The sequence below is a fragment of the Bactrocera neohumeralis genome, chromosome 3, assembly GCF_024586455.1.
Source record: "Bactrocera neohumeralis isolate Rockhampton chromosome 3, APGP_CSIRO_Bneo_wtdbg2-racon-allhic-juicebox.fasta_v2, whole genome shotgun sequence".
NCBI classification, from domain to species: Eukaryota; Metazoa; Arthropoda; class Insecta; order Diptera; family Tephritidae; genus Bactrocera; species Bactrocera neohumeralis.
Genome location: NC_065920.1, coordinates 19,243,253 through 19,266,588, shown reverse-complemented (window position 1 = coordinate 19,266,588; position 23,336 = coordinate 19,243,253). Strand labels below are relative to the sequence as shown.

The following is a 23,336-nucleotide window of genomic DNA, read 5'->3' as shown; positions in this document are numbered from 1 at the left end:
AGTGATAAAATTGGATGAGATTAACGCGTCTTCAATTTTTTGTCCTCTGGAGTTTGTGTAATCAGATCCCCAGATAGTACTCCAGGCGTTGAAGTCGCCTCCAATGATGCATTGCGTACTGAATTGGTTTAGAAGTAGTGAAATATCAGATGTAGAAAAGGTATCTTTGGGAGGAATGTATATGCAAACAGCCACTATCTTAGTTGTTGTATTGATGTCGATCGCTAGTGCTGAGAAACTTGTTTGAATAGGTGATAGCTTGTGTTGAATATTCCTTTTGACTAATATGGCAATTCCTTGCTTTTGACTAGTGAGCTGAGGTAGATTGTAGAAATGCCCTATATAATTTTTGGGAGTGTAGGCAGTTTGGTTTTGGGGTAAGTGAGTTTCGGTTAAAAGAATGATGTTTATGTTGTCATTTTTATTGTTGTTGTCGCCGTAAGCCTTCGGAGTTAAATCTGCTTACCTTGCTTGGTCTCATTATGATGACTTCCTTTGTGTTTTAAGACACTGTATCTGACATGAAAAATACTGGAATAGGTCTTATATTCTAAAGGCTTATATTAGAAAATCTCGGATCCTATTTTACTAATTTACCGAATAAACTCTCTTAAGCCAAGAGCTTGTTTAGTTTAAATGTTTCCCATACCTGAAATGACGAGATTTTATTCAGTTTTATTCCTTCTAAAAATAATTCTTAGACAAATGTTTACACAAAAATTATTTTAGTTCTTTATTTAATTCCTCAAAATGGAAAAATTAGTATGATTTAAATGCGAAACAAAATTTATTACCATTATTTTATTTGTTGTTTTTCCATTGACCATTGGCTTCGTATTGTTTCACAGTTTTCCTTTTTGCCTTTTACTTTTATTGCACTCACTATTAAAGCATGCCGAGTAGCAAACCGAGTACAAAGTTGGCAAAACAAGGGCTACTCTAGTCCAACATTGTTTTAGACCCCAGCGGCACGGCGAACAGGCGTCACAACAAAGTCAGCGGCAACAAAAACATGTCAAAGTAAGTTAGAACAATTAAGTACAACAAAATGTATACCGTATATGTACATATGTATGTATGTGTATATGGTATTTGTACATTTGTCGGTAAAACCTCTCTAACTGCCATAAGCTACGGAATTGTTATGGAAAGCGCCTCAAAATATGCTTTAGCATATTTTACACTTTTAACCTGGTTTTGTCCCGTAGCAGCTGACATTTCTTTTATGGATTTGCATACATATACTTGTATGTACATATAGTATAACGCTATGTATGCGTGTCGGCAGTCACTCTATCGTATGCTGTAACTTGCTATATTGTTATATGGTATATAAATATGTATGTGTATTCCCATATGTACATTAGGGAGGTTCAAATTTTTGATTTTGAGCATATAATTTTTCTTCAATCGAGTTATCGTTTTGCGACTAAAATAGCTTAAAAAGTAGGTACATTATTTACCTAGTTTACTGATCAAGAATTATCTAGCGTTTCAAATGATTTCTTATCAGTTAGTATTCCGCTCATGTTTCTACAGTTTCTTCTATCGAGTGCCAATATGAATTTTGTGTACCTCCAATCTACCAATTTACACATGACTTTCGCAGTCTTGCACCCAAGTAGCTCGTTCCATCGGGTTTTTATTTTCTTTACCATGCCTCTGTCGAGATCATCGAATAGACAATGCATGGGTTTGTCTATCACGTTTGCTGATGTTAGCCGTACACCATTCTTGACAATATCGTCCAACATTTCATTACCCTCGATGCCTTTGTGGTTTGGCACCCATTAGAAGTAGCTTACTTCTGGCAACGGTAACGTGCCGGTCTTGACAAACACTCACCGAAAGAAATTACTGCCTTGATGCTGGGCTGTCTACGGAATGTTGACTCTGGAATTGCCTGCAGGTTTTTCAGGCCAGAAATGTAACTGCTTTCACAATACCTAAGACCTCTGCTTGAAATATACTGCAGGTCCGGCAACTTGAGGCAACCTTATGCCTAACTCTGAACAGTATATTCCTGCACCAACAGCATCATTCATTTTTGAGTCATCAGTATGGATGTTTAGATTGTTGCGCTTAGCTAATATACCTTTACGCCAACCATCTTTTTCTATGTTTACTTTGAACCTTTTTCGCAGTGAAAGTGGGGTCATGTAGTCGTTGTTTGCCCAATCGCCCTTACCCACCGAGCTATGTTAGAAAGTTCCCCCGATTTTGCTGCGCAGTTTTCAGCGAAGAGGTCTATAGGTGGCAGGTTTAGTACCAGTTCAAGAGCCGCCGTTGGAGTTGTTCTTAAAGCTCCCGTTATGCACAGCGCAGCGAATAAAATATCTTAGCTCTGGAACTCTGTAAAGAATTCAACATAATGCTCTTTGTGCTTATATAATTTCTAGTTGCCGTTTATCTCAATAAATATGGGGGCCTTGAAAAGACTACATCATTTAGGTTTGAGATTCCTAGTGTACATAAACGTTTTATTTTAATTTTCAAGATCTCTTTAAGGTTTTAGTTGGACGTTTTGTGCTATGTTCTTGGTATAGCCTTCAGGTGATACGAAGCCTTCTTCTCTCTGATATAGTCAAAAGATAATTATTTCAAACACCATTTTTGGTCCGCCTTATATAAGCTTGGAACATAGAACGGTAACTGCAGGTTTCTCTCGTTGTTTATCTGGTGGTTATATAAACTTTCAGTCGACTGAACTCGTCACACTATTCATTTTTGTATACATGTTGCAGGGTCGACGATTCCCTCTGAATATTACAAACTTCGTCACAAACTTAATATACCATACTCAGGGCATAAAAACTATATTTTTTCTTGAAATGAAAAACGACCCACCCTAATAAACGGTAGTTGTACATTTACTTACAAACCTAAACATAAATATCTACTTTTTGATGTATTCTATTTTTTTACGCAACAGTCGTCCATCATGTCTCGTCATTCGAGACCTATCTTTCTATTGTCATTCCTCAGCTGACTCGCTTTTTACGCCGCCCAAACACAAACACATGCATACATACATAGAGCAGTTGCGCACATGTATTTAAGAGCATTTTCCAGCAACTGTGTGATTGGGCCTGTGACCATGTCAGTCATTGTTGCTTCATTTCCATCACGTCAAAGCTACACGTACAGCTTAAAAAATATATTTCATTTGGCGCACTCGCAGCACACAGGTATTCCCTCGAGGACTCGCTGCAGCTGTCTGTCTGTCCAACTGTCTGCCACTAACGCTTCTCGTTTTACAACAACACAGTTGTGTGTGAGAATGTCTGTGTGTGCTTTTAAATATATTTTGTAGAACTGCCCGGCGGCATTTCCAGTTTTGTTTTCCTTCTCAGAAACTTTATATTTTCCACTGTGGACCTTTCGCAAAAGCATTTTTACTGGATTCTGTGCAGGCAAAACATTTTCGCTTTAAAATTTAAATGCCATATTTTGTTGCACGTGCCAACGGTGCTTTAAAGGGTCGGTTTGTTGCCACACGAAGTGATTTGTTTGGGGAAATGCTTTATAATGCTGTGATTAGCTTATTTTTAGTGAGGCTAAATGGTGTATTTGAAGCTATTATTTTGAGTAATTACTTTGAAAGTTGCAAGGAAAGTTAGTAAAAGCTGAAAATGGAGCTTTTTTTAAGGAAATAATTTAGTTACTTGTGAAATCTTGGTGGAATACATAGTAATTTGGTAGTCATGGTAGTGTAGAAAATCTATTGTAGAAAATTTATAAAACATTCCGTTCACAGTTCCAGTTCAATATGTAGGACCAGATTAACAAAAAAGACTTTTAAGAAGACTAGATAAAACTAATGTCGTTATAGAGAAGCTTTTTCTCATCAGACATACACTTGAAAGTTTTAAAAGTCTGCCGAGCTACAAACGACGTGTAGGAACCACTTCTTCTCAATAGGTCTCTGTTCGACCCCGGCCTGATTTTGAACTCACGAGCATCCAGATTGTAGTCTACTCTGCTATAGCGGCTTTTAGTACTATAAAAGCCACCACTAATGTCGGTGAGCGTTCAAAAAAATCTCGTAAGACTTTCCAAGTTCAATGTGCCAGGCACAAAACGTTTCTTTAGCTCTGGAAGCCTGTTGAATAACTTCTCTTCTTTTTCCGTCCATCTGTCTATGCAATCGATAACTTCAGAAAAAATTTAAATTAAGTTACATAACTGTAAGGACACCTGTTGGTTAACCAGCTAATAACCAAATAAAAAATTGGACAGTAGACGTGGCACCTTTAGGAAATGAAAATCGAACAGCAACCACGTCTAGTTTATATATAACTCAACTTCTGATTCTTTCATTTTCAGTTTACAAATCAAACACCAATGAATATATCGAGTTAAAACTTTGCACAAGTAGTGCCCTTAAAGTATTTAATCTTATGATCAAAATTTAATGAAATTAACTTTTCAAGGACCCAAAGACCAAAGGTCTAGACATTTGACTGATTTTTTTATCGCACATATGGAGCAATCTTTGAGTTCTATCTAGTATTGAAATTAGGACAGAATATTTTTGTGTTGACAGCATGATCTGTTCTTGACAATGGTAATTTTGTATATCGAAAATGGGTTAAATCGGGTCAACTCCCTACTTAAACCTACCTGATATAAATACCTTCGAACTTCCCGTTGACTTTATAGCGTATCTATCGGAAAATATACAAGAAATCTTCTTTAAAATCGGAAATAATCTATTTCTATTATACTAAATCTTATTGTCTGAGATTGTAAAAAATGATTGCAATACCTCCTACTTTTAATAAAAATATATACGAAAATCCCATATAAATATCTCCTTGCGAGAGTATAAAATTTTCGGTGACACCCGAACTTAGCCTTTGATTTATCCCCCCAACTACTCTAAAACTATTTATATGAATCCTTTATTTTCAATTTCGGATTCAAAATTTTCCCCAAGCAACTTGTTGATCCTTTCTTCATCAGATCAATCAGATTGTAGAAAAGCTCGCTTTATCTGTTATTTATGCTCTCGCTTAGATTTTCAGTTTCGGATTCTTTCTTTCTGATGCCATCGTAGTTGGTGAAAGTATTAGCAGCTTCTTATTTTTCTACCACAAGCTGGCAAAAATGCGCTCACAAGTGTTTTAGTTTTGACCGACCAAACGCGGAACCAGCGCTGGCCAAGCATACGCCAAACCCAGCTACCTAGTTATAGAATAGAAGAGGATACGAGAACACTCGCCCCCATTCTACCGATAGAAGCTTACTGTCCCTCTCCTTCTACGGCTTCTTTCCCCCCACAACTCCCTCGCCGGTATATAGGCAGAGAAGGAGCCGCCAGAGTTCGATTTGGCGACTCCATGATCCATGTGATCCGGTGGTATAAAGTCAAAGTGAGTGAAGTTAAAAGAGTCAGATACTCTTAGTCTGATAGCAACTTTCGCAGCCATACACTTTTCGACAATCTACGGATACTATGTGCAAGATGACTTTAAGTGCCATGGTTGAAGTGGACCTTAGTGCACCACATTTCACAATGAGCGCCGCCGTTGGACACTATCGAATTTCTTTGCAAGTGTGGTATTTTCTAGAGCCCTTCACCACATAAAGAAAACATAGAATATAATGGGCTTGTCTATGGTGTCTCTTCGATATTCGACTTCCATAAAAGGATGAGTCCTAGATATTATATATCATTGTATCCGCCGGTTGCAGACGAATGTCTTCCATTTGATTCAGCGGTTTAAAAGAAAACCTGGGGCATCAAGCGTCTAAACCGCGATATGAGGTACGCAATTTCCAAACTATATGTAGAGCCGCTGATATTACCAACCTAAAAATGCATATTAAATTATTTAGCCAATTCAACCACTTTTTATGGCACCGCCTTGTTGACTCTTCGCCCAAAAACAAAAATTGGTACAATGACATTGACTTCTAATTCTTTCCGCCCAAATGCAAGCACACAACAATTTCTGATATTAAAATCGACGTCAAAGCATAGAAAAACGATAATAAACCACAAAGCATAAAGAAAGCTAAAACACCTCGCTGCCTTCATGCGTTCGGGAAATCATGCACTTTTCACCGAATTCCCACACACTTGCCGGCATAACTTAACCCCTTTTTTGGCTCTTTTGCTTAAAGCGCCGAACAATGATATATTTTTTTCCAAAACCAGCAGCAGCGATGTGATATGCAAGCTTAGCAGTCAAAGCGCGCAATCTCATAGCTGGCAAAAAAAACAGCCTTTGTGTTTGCTCAGCTCACCGCTTTTTGTTTTTTTGCACACACGCACATCAAACGGCTTTGCCTTGTGCCACAGCGTTGGCTTTTCCTGCTTTGCCGCCAACAGAGCAGACTGCTTTGGCTTTAATATTTTGGACCGCCGTCGCAGCGGCTGGCAGTATCACGCTTTCATGCAAAGAACTCGCTTCAACGCCTAAATGTATGCTAGACTGTTTTGTAGTTATCATTGTTATGTATGCGTGTGTGTATGTGTGCCTGTAAGACTGTCTGCTGCTTATCACTGCTTTTGTGGCATTCGCTTTGCTGCGTAGCATAACCAACGAAAACGCAACTGAGCCTCGGTGCTCTGGTGGTGTGAATCCTTTGAAATGTGTGAGCAGCTAGTTGGCAGGCAGTCGAATTCGGTGTTACTTTGCTTTTGTTGGTAATGTTGTTGTTGTTCGTTTTGGTTGTTTTTTTTGGAAGTTTCACTTTTTTCTGCCCCTATCATTTTTATCTCCACATTCTTTGTGCGCATATCTCTCTGTTGGTTAGTTGCCTCTCTTGACAATACTTGTCTTCTGTGCTTTGAAGTATTGAAAATTGATCTCCAGCAAAGTGGAGAAGTGCATAAGTGAAACAAAAACAAAACATTTTCATGTTGATGTTTGAAACTTGAATTTAGAGTTGTTTGATGCATTCTTTTCTATACCTTCTTTCAATATACAAGTATGTGCTTTAAGATAGCATTTTTTTGAAGTTTTAATTTTTTTCGGGATTTTATTTGGCGATATAAATGATTCTGAGTATATATCTCGATCCATAAAATAACGCTAATTCGAACCACGCAATGAAATCATTTCCTTATTCCAAAAATATTTTCAATGAACACAAAATATTTTTCTCTTTTATTACCATTTGCCGATAGTTCGTTTAAAAACTGGAAAGTTGACTAGGGAACCTCATGAGAAATTCATCGTTACAAATGTGTGAAGTTATATTTATTTTTCTAAAGATCTCCTCTACACATTGTTTTGTCTTCCACTCTTTGACCAAAGTGATTCACCTGGTGCTTCAAACCTGTCAGTATCACAGTTGTCACTATCAGAAATCAATTGGGAAATCAAGTAGCAATGTCCTCACTATGTATGATTCGTTATGCTCTCGTTGCCTATTACGGACTGCCAAAAACTTTTTTTGTACTTGTTCCCATTGTAATCTAAATAGTATAATTTTTATACGCAAAGATTCATGCTTTCTCAGCTGTTACGACCTTATAGACGATTTTTGAAACCTCGAATAATCTTTTGCTTTCAACATCTATTTAAACCAGTGTACAGGATTTTATACTTCTTCTTCTTCTTAATTGGCGTAGAAACCGCTTAAGCGATTATAGCCGAGTTAACAACAGCGCGCCAGTCGTTTCTTCTTTTCGCTAGGTGGCGCCAATTGGATATTCCAAGCGAAGCCAGGTCCTTCTCCACTTGGTCCTTCCAACGGAGTGGAGGTCTTCTTCTTCCTCTGCTTCCCCGGCGGGTACTGCGTCGAATACTTTCAGAGCTGGAGTGTTTTCGTCCATCCGGACAACATGACCTAGCCAGCGTAGCCGCTGTCTTTTAATTCGCTGAACTATGTCGATGTCGTCGTATATCTCGTACAGCTCATCGTTCCATCGAATGCGGTATTCGCCGTGGCTAACGCGCAAAGGACCATAAATCTTTCGCAGAACTTTTCTCTCGAAAACTCGCAACGTCGACTCATCCGTTGTTGACATCGTCCAAGCCTCTGCATCATACAGCAGGACGGGAATTATGAGTAACTTATAGAGTTTGGTTTTTGTTTGTCGAGAGAGGACTTTGCTTCTCAATTGCCTACTCAGTCCAAAGTAGCACCTGTTGGCAAGAGTTATCCTGCGTTGGATTTCTAGGCTGACATTGTTGGTGGTGTTTACTCTGGTTCCAAGATAGACGAAATTATCTACAACTTCAAAGTTATGACTGTCAACAGTGACGTGAGTGCCAAGTCGCGAGTGCGACGACTGTTTGTTTGATGACAGGAGATATTTCGTCTTGCCCTCGTTCACTGCCAGACCCATTTTCTGTGCTTCCTTGTCCAGCCTGGAGAAAGCAGAACTAACGGCGCGGGTGTTGAGGCCGATGATATCAATATCAGGATTTTATACTACTGTGATCAAATTGAAAGGCGAATTTTTAATTTATACTTCGCGTGTTTTTCGAGTCGATCAATTTTTCTTTTCTGTAAGTTGGTAGTGACAAATACACATGACCACTCTGAGGACACCGGTTTGAATCAATTGAGGATATAAAAGCTGAATCGAAGAAGGTCCTTAAGGCCATCACAACGGAGGTTTTTTCCAAGTGCTGTGATGACTGGAAAATTCGTTGGCATAAGTGTATTGCTGCGGGAGGGGATTACTTTGAAGGAGATGAAATGGACAAAATTCACCTTTCAATTTGATCACAGTAGTACTCTTGCAACATATTGCTTTAGAGTATAATAGTTTTGTTTACCTAACGGTTGTTTGTATTCCCTAACACTAATAGAGTTAGATATAGGGATATGAATATATATCAGGATGATAAGTTGAAATCCGGGTGTCTGTCTGTTTGCACGCCTGTGCGTCCATTCGTCTGCCTGGCTCTCTGTGCAAGCGATAACTTGAGTAAAAATTAAGATACTTAAGAAGCTTGGTGGACGAGTTTGTAGATGGGCGTATTCGGACCACTGCCAAGCTAACAAAATCACATTAAGGAGGGAAATCTGTAATATAAAAATCTTTATGATCTGGACGTAGTCCACACCCTAATAGATTTAATGTATATATCTATCAAACCATTTAAGATATATCACTCAAATTTGCCAAGATACATGATTTTAACAACTTTTCGGACAGCGTGAAAATAGGTGAAATCGGATGATAATCACGCCCAATATTCACAGTGGGTTTGTTCAATTGCGACAAATCAATAACCAAAAGCGGCAGAGACATTAAAGCTTAAAGAATATTAAAATTAAAGAATAGCATGAGAAGGCTTTATAGCAGAAGATGTCAAAAGTGGACGTTGACCTTGGCACCGCCCACATTTAGCTGAAATCTCATATCTTCGGACTCACTATACCAGTTTAACCAAGTTTATTACATAGGATTATTTTGACTTTATATCCATATATCGATTTGACTAATATCAGGATTCAAATATCCGGTTGACATTATCCCGCATATATTGGTGATGGTATATGAGATACTTTAATGAAACTCAGGATGCATCTTTTTTGTCAATAAATCTAGTAATGCCAAAAATAACTAAAATTTGGTTGATACTACCCCTATCTCTCATATTCCTAATTAATAAATTTCAAACTTCCAGTTGGCGTTATACCGCATATATTGATCAATATGTAAGATATCTTAACAAATTTAACTGAAACTAAGTTTGCGGAATCCAATCCTTCTAAGTAATTTTTATCACTTACTAAACTTCTTCATGCTGACTGGTCTTGTTGAATTTACTCGTATTTCGACGTATTCGAAATCTATGAACATGTACATATGTATCTATTATAAGACAAATGCCTATATATACTATTCCGATCAGTTTCATACTATACATATAGGCCGACATCTTTGATTCATAGGTATAGGGTTCACATTTTACCATCTTCATCATTTCAACAGACAAAACACACTTTATTCGATCAATTAAATATACTCAACATACAATATTAGTACCCTCTTTCAATGTCCTTTTCTTTATCTTCTGCACTAGACCTACGTCTACTTGTATATCTTATACGTTTTTTAATTCGTCGATGTTAAACTTGGACAAAAATTTCATATTAGAAATTACAGCATATTTATATGTTTATATACTTTACTTCTCACTTCCTTTTACCTCTAATGTACGTACATATACCTACCATATACATTTAAGGCATTCACATTGTTTCTGAATACCTTTCCAAAGTTGCTACTGTACACTCATATCATCTTACATATATACATTTTCACATCCTCTATGCCATTCTCTATTCCTCTTCTAAAAGGCTTTCGTTTCGTGTGTTAATGTTGTGTGTTAATTAATGTCATTAACATCATGTCTAATACGGTTATTATGTTGGGGAATCATAATTGTGTTTTGGGATTTTTTTGTTTTTGGTTTGTTGTAGTTATGTTCAGTTCATTTCACCCGTAACTAACGGTTTTGTGCGGCTGAGACAACGCTTTTGGGTATTTCTGCCGGTACACGCACACATTTCGTAGCGAAAAGTAGGATAAAAGTTGTCTGGACTTAGAAATTATTTTCCAACAGCCAGACGGCCAAATAGAAGGAAATTAATAAATGTTGTGCCCATGTTGGAGGACACAGGTGGGAATAAGGATATAATAAAGCACAAAATATTTGGTCATGTAGTTATCTAGATTTCTAAAAATTTAAAATGTGTTTTAAATTTTGGAACGAAGCTTAAAAGATGAGCCTCAAGAGAGCTAGGTTGTATGAATTAAATGCCAAAATTATCGGCAGATTTTGAAATTTATCGGTCTTAAATATATAGAAAACTATTTTTGGCGACAGCTAATGAAATTAAAAAGCTGATTTACAAGCTTAGTAAGGTTAGGTTCGGTACGATGTCTGAACTAGAGTTCGCACTTGAACTACTATATGCAGATCTTCGTGAAGCCATAAAAAGTAGAACTCCATTGCGATCTTATAAGTCATCAAACCTTGTAGTCAATGCAAATTTGCTCAGGCATTTCATTTCTATTTACACCTTCTTGGTGGGATATCTCAAAGGGGAAGCTCCTAGGTGGTTGAGAATTTATATCTCCAACGTGGGACAATTAAGAAAGAAATCTTGACATGTTTTCTTTCACGTCTTCCTCCATACAGTTCCTGCGGCTGGCATCCGATTGAACGCCGATAGAGCAATGGTCTGTTAGAACCTGCACAACAAGTAGGAATGTAATCTTACTAAGGACAAAGAACTCACTGGACTGTTGCGGTCGATATTGGACCAAAAAGATCTTACGACAACCCATAAACCGATAGTTTTCCTCGAATTCCAACTATCCATAGGAAGAACACATGAGGAGAGAGGAACACCGACAGGGACTAGGAGTTACCTCGAGTTGCGCTGTGGCTTGGCGCTCGTCCTACATATTCTTATTACAAAGTCATAATGAGATTAGGCATTCCTTATTTGTCTTGTAAACGCGGGACAATCAAGAAGACAGCGTTGAGATGTTTCCTTCTCATCTTTCTCCATACATTTCCAGCAAATTCTTTACCTTACAGGACGCGAATAGGTCAATGCCCTGTTAGAATCCTCCAAATTTAAAGAGAACCTAGCCTTACCGAGGACAAAGAGCTCACTAAACCTTTTGCGATCGATGTTGGGTAAAAAGAACCTTGAAACAGCGAACGAACCCTTGGTACCGGAGTGCTGGCCAAGTTCTCACGAAGAGAGACACATTCTTCTGATAGCGCGGCTGGGGTGCCTTTCCTTGCCAACTAGTCGGCTTTTCAGTTATCTGCGATTCCGTTGCGGCCTGGCAGCTACGCAAGGCTTAGCACAAAGTGACTTGGTGTCATTGAAAACGAGGTTAGACATTCTTTAACCAGCTCTGATCGCACGGTTGGTGAGATCAAGGCTAGTATCACCACACTGCTTTCAGAGTGGACAGTCACTTCTCAGAAGGAGGCTGCACTCCAGAGTAAGAGGGTATATCATTCGAGTTGAATTTAGTTCCTCTAGCAGAGAAATATTTTACTCATGCTTGATTTTCTTTTGTCTCCTATTCTATCAAAACACAATGTTTTAGACTTACTTTATCAGGGTCCATAAGTCACTTTAGGATTTTTTCAACACCGTAACATAACATTAAAGCTTACTTAAAATTTATAAATATTGATTTCACTAACCAGTCGTTCTCTATATAAATTTCTTCCCATAGGGCCGCACAAAAACTCGCACAAACTCACAATTCGACGAAAAGTCGCACCGCCGAACTGCCAAACGCCAGCGCGCGAAATGGTGGGTTCTGTGGCGCGCTACAGCGGGCGCCACCGCCCATGCCACCCGGTTTGGCGCGTCGACTTGCGAACAAGGAAAACTACGGTATCGGCAAGGTGAGTACAAACAAAGCATAACTCAAGTACTTAAGCATATATGTAACTAAGTACCTAAGCAACTAAGTATGTAGTCGCGTAAGCAGTAAAGTATAGCATAACAAAGTCGGCTATTGCATGACGTGTGCCATAAAAACGCGATCCAATTACCGTCTGCGATTTACCGCTAATCATATCGGTCTGTCAACAGCGAAGCTAGACATTATGCGAGGTGGCGGCGCAGCGCCTGCCCATTATGAAGTTAAAACATAAATCTAATTTAAATTACAATCCGCAGCAATTAAGATCACAATCAACGGCGCTACTGTATGAGCGCTTCACAGTGTTGCCAGTCATAAATGGCGTAGACTATATAGTACAAAGCACAAATATGCGACATTAGTCATAATAAACTCGTTGCAAACCGTTTTTTGCTCACATAATTTATTTTTCCGTTTCTCTATTTTATTTTCTTGCTTTAATTTTTATTTATTTTGCATTTGCACTTGAATTTTGTGCTTCGTGCTTTTCAGGTTAAGGTGATGTTGCGTGTCTCGGACGCCCACACGGACGCGGAACACCCGCACTTCATGGCGGTCGATAAGAAGAAACGTCAAGTGACGCTGACAGATCCGTCGGCAGCGAGCGCCGTCGCGGCCTCGACGTCGCAGGAACGCGGTCCCATGGTGGCCGCGCCGAAAATGTTCGCCTTCGATAGCCTCTTCACGGCGGAGGATCAACAGGTGAGTGTACGCAATCGTCAGCAGCACGCGAAAGTTCTTAAAGTCGCAATTTATCAAGCGCCAAGTCATTATTTAAAACTTTTACTTTACTCATGCGTTCGCTTTCGGCGTCTTTCTTTTTTTTCTCGTCCACAGTCCGATATCTGTGCTTCCGCTTTGTCCGAGGTGATACCCGCCGTATTGGAAGGTTCAGACGGCTGTCTACTCACGATTGGTTATCCGAATTCCGGTAAGTTTCCGCTTTTACTTTATCATTTTTATACTTTGTGCTCTGCGCTTACTAACGGGAAATGTGCAATAAATTCTAGATTAATCGTAATCTCAACACGCTTATCGCACATTTTTCTTCCTCACTTTTTTTTCTTGTTTTGTAATTCGCCATTATGTTTCATTGTCTCTTTTGCTTACTTTTTCTCGTTTTGTATTTATTTTTGTGCAATTTCTTTTTTTCGTCGTTGCACAGGTCAACCGAAAACCATGTTGGGTGGCGTGAACCCGCCCACCGAATTAGGTGCTATTCCTTGCGCCATTTCGTGGCTGTACAAGGGCATTAATGAGCGGCGTCAGAAGAGTGGCGCGCGCTTTTCGGTGCGCGTCAGTGCGCTGGGTGTCAGCGCCACGAAACCGGACTCGAGCTCGAAGGATTTGTTGGCGGCGCATGCGACTGGTGAGTGTTTCAGATATGTGTATTAGTTAACTTACTTAAAGTTCGGAGATTAATAGCTTTACTGCATTGACACTGCAGTAATTTGTACGCTTGTATTATGAAGGATTCTTACTTTTTTTTTTAACAAATTTATTGACAGTTGTAGGAAAGTCATAAAAAGGACGTTATACTCCTTGAAAGCAAAAGGAAAGGAGATGAAATCGTAGTGTATGTAGGCTTCTAAACGTCTAACTTTTTTGGAAAATAATTTTGTACTCTTCGTCTACTAGAGTATTTTTATCTATATATAGAGAATATACTACTTAAGGTACTCTAGGTAAATCTACCAGGCTTCTGAAGGAGCATGTTTTATTGTTTTCCTTGTTCGGCTCTGATATCCAGAGTGAGACCTACTGATCAAGTTTCACCAAGAAAAAAATTAGTGCAAATTATTCAGTTGTCTTTTCATACAAACAATATTTGGAAGAATTTTGCTCCAAATTTTAAATCATAGGAAATGAGATATTAGGAATCTTTCTGAAAACTTAGAAGACTTCACTCGATCATAAAGTGTCTTTTAGAAGATTTTCATTCTCTAAATCAGTTCTAAAATGTCTTGCCTTTAAGATTTTTCAAAGACAGAAAACCATTGTGAAGATTTTATGTCTAAGAAAGAAAGCACGATTAGTTCCAAAATCACTCAATATTTTCGAAAAAACGGCGTCGCGTTAACGTCTGTGAAACAATGCTTTCCGACTACCAGAATGTCATGAAACGTATTATTACTGGTGATGAGTCTTAGATCTATGCTTGTGATCCGGAAACAGGCAAATGTAAGCCGAAGCCAAAAAAAACACGTCAAAGCAGGTCAAAAATCAAGATATTGTTGACAGTTTTCCTGGATTGTTGAGGTGTGGTGCACTACAAATTCCTTCCGAGCGGCCACACACAGTCAACAATGAATACTATTGGAATTATGCGTCGTTTCCACGAAGCTACTGGTATAAAAAGGACGGAGTTATGGACCGACAATTCTTGGTTTTTACACCGTCGCAGACTGCATTGATTCTTCGTGTATTTTTCGCCAAATGTTCGACCAATATCATGCCGCAATCACCGTATTCGCCTGATTTAGCTCCGTGTGGCTCTTCAGCGGGGAAACCGTTTTGAGTCAATTGAAGACATGAGACAAGAATCGCTACGTGCATTGAAGACTATTCCGGAAATTGACTTTAACAACTGTTTCGAAGATTGGAAAAAACGTTGTCACAAGTGTTTTCATGTCAAGGGGGACTACTTTGAGGGGAACGACATTTGAAGAATAAATTAAGAATTTTAAAATTATGAACGAAGTCTTACTCATAGTAGCATATCCACAGCATTTCGTTACCATTCAAGATTTATCGCTTTAACTCTTTAAAAATCCATTAAACCTATTCTATCTACTTTTCGTCAACTCTACTATGTCTTTCAAACTCTCATCCAACGCACAGAATCCGACGACTCTCCGGGCGTGTATTTACGTGATGACTTCCTTGGCGGACCCACCGAATTGCGTGCGCCCACCGCCGAACGTGCCGCATTGTTCCTAGATGCCGCACTCGCCGGACGACCACAAGGCGGTCTGGAGCCGGCCATGATATTCACACTGCACGTCTACCAGTACAGCTTGTCGCGCAAAGGCGGCGGTAAGTACCTGCATCACTTCTTTGTACTCAATATATAGTAGTGGTAGTCGCCGCAGCGGCTGCAAAATAATTGGAATTCCAATAATGCAACGCTGAACACTCTAGACTTTTCGTGCTAAAATTTTAATGCACTTATTTTCATTCGAATTCACACAATTCATCCGCACAGTGGCCGGTGGACGCAGTCGTTTGCATCTCATCGATTTGGGTGGCTGTGCCAACCGCAATGGGGGACTGCCGCTCTCCGGCATCGGCAACATACTGTTGGCGATATTGAGTGGACAACGGCATCCGCCGAATAAGGACCATCCATTGACGCCGCTGTTGAAAGATTGTCTGGCGCCGTTGACGTGTCATGTCGCCATAATGGCGCACGTGATGCACACACAGGTGAGTGAGTGTTGCAAGGTGAACGGTTGATGTCGAAATTGTGGTGGTCGGAGTATGTAATAACGGGTTCACTGTTGTTGTGCGTAATTGGTATGCTCTTAAGCGGTGTTTTCGAGTGTACCAACTCCAACGGCTCCAGCCGTTGCTGCACTGAGCTGCTTAATTGCACAACAATTTCATAATGAAAGTGCCGACTGCACGACTTACGTCGGCTAACTGACTGACTGAGTGGTTGGTCAATTTATTGCACATTCATAAAATCACACTCGTCGCACGAGCTCGATGCGACCATTCATTTGCGTCACAATGAGAATGACAAATGACTTTCAATTTGCATGACTTCCTCCCCTAATGTTGTTGTTTTTTTCGTTTTCGTTTTTGTTGTTTTGCTCTTTTCTTCCTCGCAGTCGCATACGGATGCATTGACAACGATACAATTGGCCTCACGCATACATCGCATGCGTCGGCGTAAACACCGTTTTCCGATGCCAAGTGACAAGACCGGTGTGGGAGGATTGGCGGGCGGCGTTAATGGAGGTAAGTCGTTGAGGGCAGCGTTAAATTCTATTAGTGGGATGAGTAATCGCTTGGAGGGAGTATTTAAAAGTTGCCAGATTTTGGGTGTGTAAAAATCTGGGCTCGTTTCGAATACATAGCATAGACAGATGTGATGCTATATTTTGAATTTTTTCTTTCTGGATGTCGCTAAATCCTGGCGGAGATGCCAGCCGCTATTAACATTGAGAGCTTTTTTGAGTATGATAAAGACAGCCTTCTGATTTAGATACCGGACTCACAAGAAGCTCATAAAATGTAACAAAAACCCGTGAGCTCGGCGTGAGCTCCAAAAAACACATTCTAAAAGTAGTCGGGTCTCTTCCAAACTAAAATGTTGTGGAGTTTTAAAGCCAACTTCTTGTCTTAACGAGCTCTTCCTTGCCCTTTTCGTCTCTTTTTGAGCACCGCATTTCTTTACCAATACAAAATTTGTCATTTCTTAGGTCATCAATCAACTGGTTCTTCGGCTGGCTCTGGCGCAGATCCCTCCAGCTCTGAATTATCCGCCGATACAGTAATCTACATGGGACCCAGCGACGATGCGACGGATGGTGAACATCCGCCGGTTTATTTGCCCTCGCTCAGCAGTGGCGACAACCGTTGTGTGATGAGCAAAGCGCTAAAAGGTAGTGGCTTGGAGAAACAACAGCAGTCGCCGGCGAAAAGTGCAGCGGGTACATTGAAGAAGACAGCGGCACAAAAAGGTAATTGAGAGTGATATATTGGCGCAACTATTACTCTACATTCGATATTTTTATTGCACGAGAAATAGTTAAACACTTTCAGTAACGACTTTCCCTACGATTTAACTCTTTCTTTGTAGTCCCTCAAAGTCCCACCATCAATGCGTCCAGTCGTAATGGCAGTCTGAAGCGCGGCCACGTCAACAGTCCCATACCAGCGCAGCAGCAACAACAGTCGCCTCAAGTGAGCACTGCGAACGCTGACCAACAGCAACAGCAGCAGTTCTTTTCACCCGTGCACAGCACGAAATCGCTTACGCATTCAGCCTCCTCACCGAAAATAGTTGGGGGCAGTTTACGGCATCCCGGCATGGCTGGTATGATGTGCTCTAAGGGTTCGAACGTGCCATCGCCCAAAGGTTCGCCGCTCCGACGACCCGGTGTTGGTGGTGGCGCCAGTGTTGTCGCCGCCGCCGCTGATGCGCTAGACTGTCCCGGCAGCCCGATGCGCAAAATAAGCGAGGAACAATGGATTGATGGGCCGCGCGTATCGCGCGCCAAAGTGGCTGAAGCGCGTCACTTGATGCGTGAGGTTAATCATGTGAAACAATGTGAGACCTGGATCGATGGTCCTAAGTCACAGTCAGCACGTTCACTAACCGCCGGCAATCTGCCAACAGCGCCGTCACAAGTGCAAGGCTACGGCTTCATGGATTCGCACAAGAAGTCTATGATACGACAATGGGTGGAGAATCAGACATCGCAGGTCTTCCAAAGCACATCGGCGGCCTCATCGCCTACACATGGTGCTGGCAATGCGGCTCATCGCGACCAGCAGGCACAGCATCTGCGCAACATTACATACCACATGTCACAGCTGAAACAGAAATCACTCGATGCACCGGAGGATTTGTACGCGACGAGCACAAGACAATTGCAACACCAACAGCACAGCGTACAACAACCGCAATTGCAGCAACAACATTCACTACCGCTGGAACAACAGTTTCTGTTGTGCGCCAGTGAGGCGGAGTTGGCGCAAGCCATTGCCATGGGTCTTTCCACAGCTGTGAGCACAACGAATGCCTCAGCGCCTGCGGAGATACGCGGCTCGAAGGCTCTGTACCATCAACGACAGTCCAGCGCCACCGGCTCGCTCGGACTTACGCAGCAAATAGCAAAAGATGAGACTGATTTACATTCGACGCACTCGCACACCGGTTATGGCACCATTTCACAGCAAGTATACGCTCACGGCAGTGCCGCGGCATCGGAGCATGGCGTTGTTGTGGGTGGTCAACAAAGCGATCGGCAAGCGGATTGTGATGAGGACCAAGACAGTGGTCCATCGGAGGTGCCACCCGCCCTGCCGCTCATCGAGCCATTAGGTTCGCGTGAAATTTCACACGAAAGTCTACATCGCATACTGTCGCGACATGTGTCACGCGAGTCGCTCTACCAACAGCAACAACAACGCGAACAGCAACAGGAATTACGTCGCCACGAGGAGTTGCAACAAAATGCGCCCTCAAGGCAATCTTCGCATCATTTCTCCCAACACAGCATGGGCATGTCCGATTGTGGACTGCAAGTGACAGAGGAGGAGATAGCGCGCACAATGGGCGGGTGAGTTGTGGCAGCCGATATTAGCGGCCGAACAAAGGCTCTTATTTAACATTAAAACTAACTGTTTCCCTATTCTTCCTTCACTTTTCTACGCTTTGTAGCGAGCATCCACTGGCCGCACTCAGTCACGTTGACAATATGTCCATTGTGTCGAGCTTCAACATGGCCGGCGATGCGTTCAGCGATTGCGCGATGGGTGAAAGAACGAGGTAAGTTGAGTGTTGGTATTTCGTTTCTAAAAATGTCTTGTTTTCCAAAAAAATTACTTTTCTTGCCCAACAATATTTAATATGTATTTTATTTCTTATCTTTTTAGGAACCAATTCGATCAATTAGCGCGTTTACGTGAGATCTTCACCTCACAGCTGGCCATGGCCGAAGTAACGCCAGTCTTCCGCAGTTGCGACGTGGGCAGCGTGTACAGTGAGCCTGCGTATCGTTTCAACACGGGACCGGGTAGTGTGTGTAGTGAACCACCATATAGACCACCGAGTCCAAGGTGAGTTTTTTATATCGAGATTTTATCTCAAAAGTAGCGTAAGTCTATCAGCCGCAGAAGTAAGCTTCCACACATTCCTTTAGTATAGGGTAAAAGAGTTTTTTCTCAAATGAAAGAAACATCCGAAGTACATGCTTCGGTCGGAAACCAAATTAACATATTTATCTTTTATATCTTCGCATTTTCAGACAACCTTCGCGCAGTCCCAGCCAAGGCAGTTTGCCCAGCCTGAATGGCATAATGCAAATCGCCGGCATGGAACAATATGCTTCGCTGCGTCATCCCGATGGTGCTTCCGATCCGAATTTGCCAAAAGTTGAGAAACCTTTCGTGCTAGAACATGAAGATATCTGCGAAGTTGACGAAAAGTCCGCATTGCTATCACCCTCCAAGCGACCGTCACTGGAAAAAGAGCATCTTCCCGGTGTTGGTGGCGCCACAGTGCCCACATCTTCACAAACTCAACTACCATTGCTGCCATTGAATACCTCTTGCGAGGCTTACGACAGTGGACATGACTCGTCTACACCACGCACCTCCAAGCATTCCGGCATTTCACGACGCGCCGAAAGCGGCTACCATAGCGTGGCGACGGCGCGAGATAGTGATGAGAGCAGCTTTACGTCGGGACTCTCCAAAGAACATCACAATCGCATAACAATGGTGAAGAAGAAGCGACAGGATAAGGGCCTCTGCAATTGGCTGATGAACCCCTTCACCTGCACCTATCCAGAGACTGAAGGCGAGATAAGCGATTTTTGAAGAGCGCAGTAAACGGCAGCGAAAGCGAGGGCGTGCCAGGGAGCGGAACTCGAATTTATAACGAAGGTAAATAGAAAACAGTTATTGCGGTAACGAGTAGATGTGGTTAAGAGAAGAATTAGTAAATAATAAGTGCGGCAAACCCACCAAGAAATTTTTGCGCGCCGTTAGAAACAATAACACGAAAGCATGCCAAATTTTTACTTTAATATAATAATATATTAGTGTTTATTTCCTTTTCGAAATAACTAAAGCCAATGTTTTTATGTGGCAGTTGAAACGGCGACTGATTGTTTTTTAATGGAAATTTTTATTGAACATATGGAAAAAGAAGATTTTTAGCTTCAAAATATTTAGTAAAGGAACAAGAAAAAAACTCAAAACTTTGCAGAATTCATACGTGAAGTGAAAGCTTAAGTTTCATACACATAAGATAAATGTATTAATATTATAATATGAGGTGTTTTACAGTGAAAGCTTTTAAACTATACGAAAGCTTGAGTAACAGAGAATAGTTAATGTTTTTATGATATGCGTTGAAAGCTTTTTATGGTCTATGTAACATTTTTTTGAACCTGAAATGTTAGTAACTTGTAATTTTTGCGAAAAAGTGAAAGATTGTGGAAAACATGAAAGCTTACAAGCCTGTAATGAAAGCTTTTACAAATAAGTTTGCGGTGATAGCTTACTTTTAATTGCAATACGCAGTTATGATCATATTATGGTTACTTTTTTATAAAATTGCTTATTTATAAACTTCTAAATCATTCGCGTCGTCCACAAAGCTTTCGTATATAAAGTAAATTTTACTACCAAAAGTTGCTTTTCATATTTTTACATAATACAAATCATTTTAGATACACCTTAAAAGTAACTGCACTTTCACTAAGCGGTTTTTATACGAAAGTTGCTAAAGTGAAATTTTTTGTGAAAGCTTTATATTTAAAAAACCTCATCGAACATCTTCAGCTTCCACTCACTTCATTTAAAACTAGTTTACTCTGATGCATATCAAATTTATTTTTTATTTTTTAAAGCTTTCACAGTTACGCAGCGTTGTGCTTTATGATTGAAAAGTTGCATCGAACATTGAAAGTGTCCACTCACTCCATTTATAACTAGTTTACTGTGCCCATATCAAATTTAAATTTATTTTATAAAGCTTTCACAGCTACGCGGCATTAAAAGCTTTCATGTTGTTACTAACCGCAAGTTACTGTTAACTCAAATCATATCGCTTAAAAATAATTTCAGCTTTTTGGGTTATTTGAAGTGAAAGCTTTCTTCATTTCAAAACATTCCTTACACCCCGAAAGCTTTCCAAAAACACTGTCAACTATAAATTCCGTTAAAATGTAATTGTAACATATTTTGTACAGCTAACACATACATTACTCGTCTGCTTCTAAAGCTCTTGCCTAACTGTCGCGCTACTGTAAAAATATAGATTTAATGTAATATATAATTCTCAACAGTTGCATTTATGTTTGCTGCCTAACCTCAACACTTTGTGCATTCATTTAAGAAAAATAGCATATTTCATAAAAAGAGCTTTTTGCGAGCTTTTATTATTTTGTTAGTTTTTATTGCGCGTAAGCGATTGTTAAATAATTTTTAACAATTGCATTCGCAAAAATCTTCTTTTAACTAGTGTCTAGCTAAGTCTTTGCTAAGTCCTCAACAACAACAAACCAGTAAATAAAATAAAATATTAAATAAATAAGTTTCTTAATTAAAATTGTTAATACATTTAGCTAAATTTAAGTGTAAACGAGTGCTTTTGTTAGGAAAAAAGCGTAAATCGAAAAAAGCTACAAACTATAAATATTAAGTACTAAATAGAAATTTTGTTGCCAGTTTTGCCTATTTAAACTATGTTAAAATTTTGAAATGTTTATCCGAAACTAACTCAACTGATATGAATATACAATGTAACTAATGAAATGAGAAAGTATATAGAAATGCATTTATGTAATATTCGATATATGTAATATTAACTACATGCATACATACATACATATAAATATATACATACATATAATTGCTATTATTATTATAATAAATAAAATTTATTACAAAACTTACAAGTGCATAAAAACATATAAAAAAAGAGGAAATAAATAAAATATACATAAAGTATATGCAAGCAAATCGGTGTAAATGTATGTGTGTGTGGGGAGGAAAAAATATCAGAATTTTGAAAACAAAATTAAAATAAAAACAAATTACTTTGTCAAAAAATTATAAATTTGAGAAATTTTATTTTGAAAAAAAAAAATTTAACAAAATTGGAGAAATTTATTTTGCGAGAAAAATTATTAGTTTAAAAATATTTCAATTTTTTTTAAATCAAGCCTAACCTAAAAACTTAGCGATATATTTTTCTATTGTTAAATTTCAAAATTAAATTTTCATAAAAAAGATTAAGAATTTTCAAAACTATGTGAGGAGGAAAAAATATCAGAATTTTGAAAATAGTAGAAAAAATTGGAGGAAACTTTAACTTTTTCTTTTAAGTTTTTTTCATTTAAAAAATCAGCCCTAACCTATAAAAGAACGCAAGCATAAAAAATCACCACAGCTTTAAGTGATTGATTTTTTTTAATTTACATACATATGTATATTTGAAAAAATTTTAAAATATTATTATTCCAATTTTACTTGAAAAAGTCAAAAAATTTAAAAAACTCAACCATAAGCTTTAAAAAAGGCAGGTATAAAGAAATCATCACAGCTTCAAGTGATTGATTTTTTTATTTAAAAAAATTTCAAAATTTTATTTGAAAAATTTCAAAATTTTACCTGAAAAATTAAAGCTTAAAAATAATCCAAAAAAATCTAAAAATGTACAAAATCAATTTTATGTTTTTTGCTTAATTTAATTACGAAAATCTGATTTTAGCAAAGCACACACATACACACATACATATTTTATTGTTTATATTAGCATATATAAATAAATATTGTATTAAATACCCGTACATATGCATGTATGTATATAAATAAATTTATAATAAATAATAATAATACTAATTATTTCAAATGATAAATAATTGAAATTTATTATTAAAGCAGCAAGAAAATTTGCTAAAAAAAATACATACTAACGAAATAACTATTGTCACAAACTAAGAGAGCGAACTGTGGAAATAAATAACAAAAAAATACTTTTTTAAACAAAAAATTTGTTGTTTCTTACTTTTTTTAAACAAAAACATTTTGTGGCTACTTTTTTCTTTCAATTGAATTTCAATTTTTTGGCAAATGTGTCTAAAAAATGTATCTTTCAAGCATGTAAGTATAAACAAAGGAACATTTTAAGCAGTAAGTATAGTAAAACCTGTACAACATTTATTAAACAATTAATTGCAAATATTTATTTTAATTATTTTGCAAAAATATT

The 23,336-nt window shown here is 38.9% G+C and overlaps 1 protein-coding gene across 2 annotated transcripts in view; it reads left to right on the top strand.

The window, feature by feature from the left end:
• LOC126753943 (kinesin-like protein CG14535) overlaps positions 1-22,108 on the top strand; it is a 157,337-nt gene extending 135,229 nt beyond the window's left edge. For both annotated transcript variants that reach the window (XM_050465724.1, XM_050465726.1), the window contains 12 exons: positions 12,185-12,359; positions 12,872-13,081; positions 13,217-13,310; positions 13,545-13,748; positions 15,221-15,415; positions 15,585-15,805; positions 16,213-16,342; positions 16,807-17,067; positions 17,187-18,672; positions 18,774-18,881; positions 18,989-19,171; positions 19,360-22,108. In XM_050465724.1, coding sequence (XP_050321681.1) covers positions 12,185-12,359; positions 12,872-13,081; positions 13,217-13,310; positions 13,545-13,748; positions 15,221-15,415; positions 15,585-15,805; positions 16,213-16,342; positions 16,807-17,067; positions 17,187-18,672; positions 18,774-18,881; positions 18,989-19,171; positions 19,360-19,933 — 3,841 coding nt within the window. In that variant the 3' untranslated portion in view covers positions 19,934-22,108. The remainder of the gene's footprint in view (positions 1-12,184; positions 12,360-12,871; positions 13,082-13,216; positions 13,311-13,544; positions 13,749-15,220; positions 15,416-15,584; positions 15,806-16,212; positions 16,343-16,806; positions 17,068-17,186; positions 18,673-18,773; positions 18,882-18,988; positions 19,172-19,359) is intronic.
• Positions 22,109-23,336: the final 1,228 nt, after the last annotated feature.